This window comes from Ixodes scapularis, unplaced genomic scaffold (assembly GCF_016920785.2).
Source record: "Ixodes scapularis isolate PalLabHiFi unplaced genomic scaffold, ASM1692078v2 PGA_scaffold3__209_contigs__length_174095766, whole genome shotgun sequence".
Taxonomy (NCBI): Eukaryota; Metazoa; Arthropoda; class Arachnida; order Ixodida; family Ixodidae; genus Ixodes; species Ixodes scapularis.
The window spans coordinates 25,937,589-25,947,136 of NW_024609868.1; the positions used below are offsets into that span (position 1 = coordinate 25,937,589).

At 46.9% G+C, this 9,548-nt stretch overlaps 1 protein-coding gene across 1 annotated transcript; it reads right to left on the reverse strand.

The window, feature by feature from the left end:
• Positions 1 to 2,540: 2,540 nt before the first annotated feature.
• LOC121837378 (glutenin, high molecular weight subunit PW212-like) lies at positions 2,541 to 6,298 on the reverse strand. Its single transcript, XM_042292996.1, has 3 exons — positions 6,214 to 6,298; positions 4,597 to 4,928; positions 2,541 to 3,002 (listed from the first exon to the last, which is right to left on the reverse strand). The coding sequence occupies exons 2-3, from the start codon at positions 4,901 to 4,903 to the stop codon at positions 2,728 to 2,730; spliced, it is 582 nt and encodes a 193-aa protein (XP_042148930.1). The 5' UTR covers positions 4,904 to 4,928; positions 6,214 to 6,298; the 3' UTR covers positions 2,541 to 2,727.
• Positions 6,299 to 9,548: the final 3,250 nt, after the last annotated feature.

A 9,548-nucleotide genomic window follows, 5' to 3' on the forward strand; every position in this document is an offset into this window, starting at 1 on the left:
CGTCGCAAGAGGCTCAAAAACCGGTCTTGTCTCTCTCCGTCCTACTCGGTTGCAAGTGTGTGAACGGCGCTCACGACGAGTAAGCTAAGGATGGGGAGGATGGAAGGCACAACGGGAGGCAAGTACGTCGGCTAGGGTGGAGAGAGGAGGAGGGGGACCAGGGGCTGTGTCACAGACTTGTGCATATCTCAAATACTCTACTTAAGATACTGTACTCCAAATACTTTTCAAGTATATCGGTATATTGCAAATACTTTTGATTGAGAGTATTTGATACTGTAGTTTACTTAAATTTATGAGTATCTTGTACTCATTACCTTAAATACATTTTTGACATTGCGCCATTTTCCGAGTTTTTCGGTTTGAAGTGGCGTGGGCGTGGCACGAGCAAACGTGAACATTCTTTAGAGCAACCATATACTGTTGCTAGCTTCGATAAGCTACGGTGACTTAGATTGAGCTCGTAAAAACATCGCTCTTGTGCCGATTATGACCCATATTTCACCCCAAGGTTCGTACAATTAAGGTTTTCTCATCGCCTTCTCAAAGGCGCCTTTTGTTTGCTAGAGTCCCCCCCCCCCCCCCCCCCAAAAAAAAAAAAAATAATAAATAAATAAATAAATAACCGCATCTCTACGTGTTGAATGATGTTGATTGGGGCGTAGCTCTGGTGGTGCTGATGATACTAATTTTTTTTAGCATTTCATCGTAGCGCCTTCTCGTCTATAAACGTTGAGCCATGCATGCAAAGTTTAATGCAATTATATACGCATTTGACTGCAGCGCCCTCTCCTGCATAGACGTTGAGCGGCTACATGCAACGTTTCATCCGTGACATCGCCAGCTCTTGATTTACTACCTCATCTCAGAGCCCCTACTCGTCCCGCAGTCGTGGCCGAGTGGTTAAGGCGATGGGCTAGAAATCTATTGGGGTCTCCCCGCACAAGTTCGAATCCTGTCGACTGCGCACATTTTTTCCCGTCTTTTTTTTAAGAAGACAGATGGGATGGCAATCTATGTGGCTAGGCAAGGTTAGACCCAAAGGAGCTTCGCCCATAAAAAATCTGCAAAGAAAGGGATGGTTTTACGGAAGTAAAGATGGCCACACTGGAGGCGCAACGCAGAACGGGCAACGACCCACGACAACAATACAGACTTCAGTGTCAAACAGGCACATTTTTTTTGCTTGTATATTTAACCCCGCTACGGCAAAACGTTGAGTTTTCGTTTGTTTTTTTCTTTCCTTTTTGTCGTCAGTCCGGCACTTACTGCTCTCGCGAACACTGTCTGTAAGCGAACATTGATACGCAGCAAACAGGACAGGAAACGAAGTACGAGCAGGATGACCTCTCAGAATGCCAACAAAGTGTGGTGGCGGTCGGCAGAATATCCGGGTCCGTGTGTTGATTGATGAATAAACATCCCCACTCACTTATCGAGACATACTCTCCAAGCAACCTACTGCACCGCCCCACCACCCACCCCATCCTTCACACCTGCACAACCTCCCCTCTTCTCCTCCTCCAGTCTCCATACGCAGTAGCGTTTCCATTACGGACACCACCTCTCCCTTCACTCCCACCCCTTCGAATGCGGACCAGTACGCTTTTCTGTCCAATCGTAGTAAAGGACAAACCTAATCAAGTAACTGTGACCTCATCCAATATGCCTTCTCTCTTCCCTCTTCACCTTTATAATCTTTTCTTTTTATCCCCTCATTCCCCATCCCCAACCTGGAACTGGCTTGCCCCCAATCGATGGTGGTTAATAAGTTCCAGGCTTCCTTTCTTTTCAACACTTCTCTCTCTTTCTCTCTGTCCAATCGTCTCGGGGAATATGCGCAGAACTTTGACGCCGCCATAGTCAATCTCCAGCAGGAAATTACGCGTCAACTCTCCCTCATCCATGACCCGAAAGTCACTTTCCAGCAGAAATAGCAAGAAAACACCGTCCTTCTCACGAGTTTCCTCGCAAATGCCCTCCTCCCCCTCCCCCCCCCCCCCCCCACACACACACACACACATCGTCATCCCTCCCGGCGTAGGCATGGCAGATGACATACATATTTTTCTTCTACAGGGTAGATGGAGGAACCCAAAATGAGCTTGAAGCTCTGCGTTTGCGAAGTGCATCTATACTTAACTCGCTGCCAATGAAAATTTTGCAGTCATTATTCTGATCCCACATCGCAGCGGCAGTCTTCCTGATACAAGATAGACGCGAATATTTATAAATGTTCATATAATAAAAATAAATAAAAACATTCATGTAGAAATTGAAACAAAATCCTAGCATTTTAAGTGCTATGTATCTGCTAAGTGACAGACGCAGAGACCATCTTCCTTTCAAATGCATTTGGCAGCAAGATGGTCGGACGCCTCCACCTGCAAGTTATCGACTTGTCAACTTGATATATTTTAGGTTTGTCTTCGTTTCTCAAATGGCGAAAGCGGCTTTACGCGTTGCATACTTCCATACAGTGTCACGCTGCGTACATGCAAGGAGAGCTAAATACTTGGGCTTAACAAAATCGTCCACCATGAACATACTTTATTACAAATAAGTTCTACCTCATAACATTTATGCTGCCACATGAACTTCTTGCAATGCTTCACATTTCTAATTTCTCACGCAGATGGTCCTCAGTACGCCCTTACACTGCGACAGATAACGAGCCACGTGGTATTCACGTGGCGCCTCGTAGTTGCAAGGCAGTCCTCATCCCGCCTAACGCTGCGATGGATAACGAGCCACGTAGTATCCAGGCGGCGTCTGGCGGTTGCCACGCTGGTAAGCCGACGGCATCGGCGCCATGCCCGGATACTGTGCCATTCCTGTGCCCGGAGGATAGCCCTGCCCCACGTTTCCCATGCCGCTCACAGGTATGACATAACCACCGCCGCTGCTGGGGTAGTACTGCTGCTGTTGCTGCTGTCGCTGCTGTTGCTGCTGGAGCTGTTGCTGCTGACGTGACTGCGCTACAGGATAGACGACCTGACGACCTGCGGATGATCAGAAATGCGTGAATTGTGCGGATCTAAATTTAAATTTTTGGTGGTTCAGGAAACTTGGGATGGCTCATTTAAGAATACTTCATACGATTCATTTTAGAGTTTATATGACTGTTTCTCCTGCAATTAAAGCGGTTCGTGGATTTGTTTGGTCTGTCCGTATACGGGGGTTATGAATGTCCATCCTGGGCGCTAAGTTTAAACATAGGATCATATCTTATACTATATTCCGAAACAATATGCACGTCAATCAAGTAACTCGTGCTAGCGACACAGACGTTTGTCGACTGAGGTTACTCGAACTCACCAGTTTAAACTTGTGACGTGAATCAATCTCGTGCCTTTTTTCTTTCACGTCTCATGACAACGCGCTGAATCGCGCTCACCGTTGAATCACCTTATAAGCTCCTAAAAAAAACACACACACTCGTTTGAATATACATAGTGGACTTTATTCGCGGAAAACTACCCAGACTGAGTGACTCATTCGTAAAATGAATCGTGTTCTGCGCTAGACGCTTTTGCAGAACAGCCCTGCAATACCGTGGTCGCCTAAGCAACAGCATGAAAGGTTCCGCGCGCATGCGACGCACAATAATAAAATAATAACAGCCGAAAAGCAATTGTTTTCCCAAGGTTTATACCGATTCCCAGAAAGGAGACAAGAATAACACGACCTGGACTATGCAGACAGACGCAGATCGTTGCCCTGGTACATATATGTGGCGTCTTTGTGGGCAGTTGTTGCTATGGGATTATTTTAGCATTTTAGCATTGGTCCGCAGTCAAGTGAGGTGGCGATATTAACCGATAAGAAGCAGGGTGGAGAATAAAAATCAAGGTGATTTAAATCAAGAGCTAAATCAGGCCGGTTTTACAGTGATTATTTAAAACAAACCTTCCCAACAAAAAAATAATAATAATAATCACGAAAATCTCTATTGTTTTTTAATTTACCGATTTTTTTTTTTTTGTCTTCTATGTGACTTTGCTTTGTATTGAAATCAAGGAATAATCAAGGAATCATCGAGTAGGAAACACCTATATCGGGCTGAACACGAGCACACACGAGTGGTCTTTTGAGCAAATCGGGACTTTTTTGGCTTTCTACTTTCCACTTCCTTGGTCAGTTACGTATACAGTCTTTGTTGCAGGTAAATAAGATTGCGAATAAACGAAACGAACACTAGAAAAAAGTGGTGTCCCATTTATTACGAGAAAATCAAAACCCGAAAGAGAAAACAAATAAAGTTTTTTCACGCACTGAAACAAATCGAGCAATTTTTCCTCTACTATGGCGGGGTTTACCCGATAAAAAAAAACTTCGTTAATTAAACTGCACTTCAAATTTACGGCAGTTCCTTTTTTTCTAGCATTGTTTTCAGTAATCGGACGGATTGATCTGCCCGGTTACTTCCATACTGGAAATATCTCTAGTGATTAGGAATGACTATTTTATAGCTACAGTGGTTTAAATCACATCAATCTTATTAAAACGAGCTAATGGGACCGAAGAGCAAGTCACTAAGCCTTTTCTGCCCTTTGTTCCTACCCATATACAAAATCGTCTGAAGCGAATTCGTACCAGCAGCGTTGCCGAGGTCGGCCCAGGTCGTGTAACCCTGCTGGTTCGGAGAGGGGACGTACTGCGGGCTCGGTGCGGACGGGTAGCCCGGGTTACCCGCCGCCGGGACGCCCGTTCCGACGGCCGACGTGTAGATTCCCTGGGCCGTGGGCTGCGTGTAGCCCTGTACCACGCCCATCCGTCCCGGGTTCGGGTAACCTTGCGAGCCAAGCGGATAGCTCATTCCCCCGGAACTGTAGACTTGCCCCTGGGCAGGGTAGCCCTGTCCACCGGAGGCGTAGCCTTGCTGTCCCGGAGGATAACTCATCCTCTAGCTCGGGCTGGTTGGAAATCTGTCCCAGCACGAACAAAACTGAAGCATTAAAAAAACCGATGCGATGAGGTGACATTTTGGACATAAGTATCGAGCAATGCTGCTGGTTTGGAACAATGGACGACGTGAAGATGAAGTCTTGCAGGGCACATTAAAGAAATGTGTGCGTTAGTGTGCTGGTCTGTTTTTCTGCTTTGCTCCGCATTACAGTATACAATGTCTTTTTTTCTTTTAGAGCACTGCTTTTGGGCGCCCGTTTCCGGGCTTCGCGGCGTCGGAGTGGGCGTCGACGAAACCGCGCTAAATTTAGCGGGAAAATTGACGTCACATGACCTTAACACCAATTAGATTCCCCGCTAAATTTAGCGGGGACATGACGTCACGTGATTTGGTGTCCCGTCACCTATGAATAAATTCAGTTTCTCCGCTAGATATAGCGGGAAAATTGATGTCACGTGACCTCAACACCCATTCAGTTTCCCGCTGAATTTATCGGGGAGGAATTTGCTTGGGCAAATTCAGTTTCTCCGCTAGATTTGGCGAGAAAATTGACGTCACCTGCGGAGGAGGAGGAAGAAAGGAGGAGGGTAAGTAGGGGAGAGAAAGAGGAAGGAAGGAGGAGGATGAGTAAGGGAGAGGAGGAGTAAAGGACGAGGAGCAGGGGAGGACGGGAGGAGGAGAGGGTACGGAGGAGGAGGAGGGGCATACCCTCCCCTCCTCCTCTTCAAAAGCTGCGTTCTAATTTCGCGTTACAATGATCTGTAAACGTCTTTTTTTTCGATAAAAAATATTTAACATGCCCAAGGCAGTATTATCTACCTTCTGTTCGGTATGTCTGGCGATATGAGATCTGTCATGGAACCAAGGCTTTGCATGGGCGGTTTGCGATCTAATTGATCACAGGTCCTTGTTAGTATTTTAAATTTTAAACTACGAGTTTTCTCTGTTGCACCAGTTGAAATACACTGGTCTAGTCCCTTTTAAGATTTGCTTTCGTGTGGCCTCCTTTCGTATCACAGCGAAGTTGCACACTGAAACGATATATACATGTGGTGACTCGAAAGAGGCCCAGGCTTCAGTTGCTACATTTGCGAAACTGGGTCACAATGAAATACGAAGACTCATCAATAAACTTCCATTTCTCGTCACGTCTGTTGTCAGGTCCCTGCTGTATTGTTCATCCTTTGCGGGTGTCGCTTCAGGGACATGATCTCGTCCGCGCTTTAAGGACGCAGCTGCTCAGCTCAGCGTGAATCACCCGCGGCTAAGACTAGGAGAGAGGAGCCCAGGCGGGGTGTACTCACGGGGCCACCGACGTCCGACCGGTCGCATTAGCGGCACCACTGGCTCGCCTTGCTGGTCGCTACCGCAGAAATCTCGCGATTCTGGTCGATCTGCATGGCGCACGTAGCAACGCGGCGACGAAGCGAGCATCAATCTCGTGGCTGCTCCATCAGCTCGTCTTCTTTCAAAAATATTGATACACGATCCTTGCGGGGATACACGATCCTAGCGAAAGCTCACGCTGCAGAAACCAATGATCCTGGGCCCTGCACTGAACACTGCGCCCATTGCATTCAATACAATACAATACAATACAATACAAGGGATATCTTTGGCCATGGAGAGGATTGAAGTTGTTTCGGTTACATAGTAGTGAATCTCATCATTGCATGAAAATAAAAATTGCATAAAGAAGTGAAAGCCGTTTACAACACCCTGTAACGCCGAATGGGAGCGCAGCTCTTGAGGAGGAGGGGGGAAGGGTACTGAGGGCCACGTGTTCTCGGGGGGGAGGGTTCACGTGACATAGGGGAAAGGGTCACGTGATTCCCTCCAAGGTCACGTGACCTCGGGGGGGGGGGGGGGGGGGGGGGGGTCACGTGATCTCGGGAGGGGGTCACGTGACCTGGCTGGTGTCACGTGACCTCGGGGAGGGGTCACGTGACTCCCCAGGTCACGTGACCCACCCGGTCACGTGACTAAAATTTCCCCGCTAGAGTTAGCGGGGAAATTTTTCCGCTAGATTTAGCGGGGAAATTTTTCCGCTAGATTTAGGGGGAAATTTACCCATAATGCACCGTGCGGTTACGCCGACGCCGCTCAAGCCGGAAATGGGCGCCTAAGAGCTGCGCTCTAAAAATGAAAATGAAAAAATCATTGCATGAAAAAAGCGCTCTCTTGCATTGCACCCATTCATCTCCGTGAGAGCCCCCGTTGAAATGCAGACCTCCAGTGGCTGCAAGGACCTGCCTAGACTTAGCGAGGAGCTGGGGTACGGCAGGACGCGTCGAAATGCAAACTGGTTCGCTTCACTCGAAAAAAAAAGAAAAAAGACACGTAACTTTTCGTATTTTATTGCCTCTGAACTAATTGACTCCGCACCTTGTTAAAAATATCTCAGCGCAACACTGACAAGTGATCTAATCTGGAATAACCACATTGAAACTATGACGGCAGAAGCTGCCCGCACCACTTGGGTACATCAAACAAAATCTAAAAGCAGCACCCTCTCACGTACGAAAATTGGCACAAGAAACAAATGTTCGATCGAAATTGGAATTTGCATCAGCAATTTGGAGCCCACATCAAGTTTATCTCATTTGTCATCTTGAGTCCATTCAGAATCGTGCTGTAAGATTTACCCAACTAGTGGTTTCCTCTCTTAAAGGGTAACTGCAAAGAAAAAAAAGTTTTTTTTTTTAATAGCCTAATTGGGACAAGCATGTCAAAAAACAATTTTTCCGGGAGAAAAAACATTTTTTACAGCAATATTTATTGCGTGAGACTGATTTTAGTTTGCGGCTATTTCGCCCGTTTTAAATCGCGCGCCACGAAGTTGTGTTTATGTGACGTCAATCCCAAAAGGTTCTCAATGGCTAAGAGTTTGATTGACAGCTTAGACCTTGGTTGTTAAACCTTTGTTATTCGTTGCAATTTCCTTTTGAGCGGCATATTTTTACGTTTAAAGAATAACCCATGTGATGAGAGTTATTATTCTTTACAAAAGGTTTACAAGACGGGCACTTCCGTTTGGATTCATACAAACAAAAGCTTCGCCATCTTTCATGGCCGCCGAGGTCTGCTCCCGCCTGTCTCGCCTACCTCGACTAATCGTTTCGCATCGTTTCGCCGAAGTGATCAGTGTTTCGTCGTTTCGTGCTGACCCAGGTGCTTGAGTGAGACTTCTTGAAGTGAAGTAGTGTGTGTTTAGCAGCTGTCGCAGGTGTTAGTGATAGGAAGCGACGCGGGGTTTTGGCTTTCATAGCGCGGTTCTTTCGTTTTCCTCTTTGCTTGCTTAGCGTGCTTTTTTTTTTTTTCTTGTTTGTGCGTGCAAATGCTGACTTTTCGGAGATGTTAGATGCGTGATCCCGACAGTGAGCCTTCCAGCAGCCATGTCGCCCCGAAAGGAATGCTATTTGGGTGGAGGCAATCGGGCGTTCGCGTAGCGACAAACGTGTCCAGTTACGTTCTCGTCATATCGCTCTGGAGGCCGTCGAGATTCGCCCCGTGTGCACCTAACGTCCGCGACTAGACAGAAAATAAAAAAAGCACTATGTCCACTACATAAAAATGGTCTCAGTTCATGCATCTGTAGGCAGGTACGAAATCGTGCCCAAATTTATTCACACCGCACGATGCAACACGTCGCTGTGCAAACGCAGTCCAACACGAAGCATAAAAACGGCAGATTTAGGACAACAATGCGGAGTCCATTGTTCAATTAAAACGTAGTAATTTTGTTGAAAACGCCCGCAGCTTTTTACTCACGGAATGCGTCGGGAAACTTCCACATTTTGAAACAGAACGAGGCAGATTTACTTTTAAGAACGCTCCCAGCGTCCTCCCGGACCAGTTTGACTGGATCAGCTGACGACGACGGGACTTAACTGGTTGAACGTCAACCCCACAACAACCAATTTGCGCTCCGTGTTAGCACCGCATTACACACACCACAAACGTTTCAGCTCTGTCTCATCGCCGCGTTGCACCAAACGGAACGAGATCGCCGAAACCAACGCAGCGCTGTCGTGAACCTTGGCTTGTGGTTGCGCACTCGTGGATTATGTGACTCCCTTCGCTTTGAAAGCGCGCACGACGATTACGAACGATACTTTCCATCTTCCGGGAACATCACAGGGGCACTTCTCCGGTCACGTCGTCGCTGCATGTGCTCGCAAACCGCGTCAAACCAAAAAAATACCACGGCCTGGCGTGGTTGCCAGATCTTGCCGGAAGTCGAGACGCTGCGTCGTTCAACGGTTCAACTCCGCAACGCAAGGAGAGTGAGGGGCGGGGCGTACTCCTCTTCCGCGGGGGTCGAAAGCGCGGGAGTTTCAAATGTGGAGAAATTCTGACTCTACTAAATTACGTCCTGTGGCGTAAATATTGATAAAAAAAAAAAAGTGTTTTTTTTTCGCGGAACATTTGTTTTGTGACATGCTTGTCCCAATTAGGCTGTTTAAAAAAAAACTTTTTTTTCTTTGCAGTTACCCTTTAAGCGCCAGCTGAATATTCAAACTCTCAAAGTACGTCGTAAAATAACACGTTTAAGTTTATTTTATAAAGCTTACCATTCTCGCACAAGACTCCACTCTTTCCTTCTTCCTCCTAGATCATCGTAAGGTCTAAACCACTA

Bases quoted from the DNA above. Each gene is read 5' to 3' on its own strand.
- LOC121837378 (XM_042292996.1), bottom strand. From the start codon at position 4,903: ATGAGTTATCCTCCGGGACAGCAAGGCTACGCCTCCGGTGGACAGGGC. The intron at 3,003-4,596 runs GTACGAATTCGC...GATCATCCGCAG, and splicing joins CGACCTCGGCAACGCTGCTG to GTCGTCAGGTCGTCTATCCT.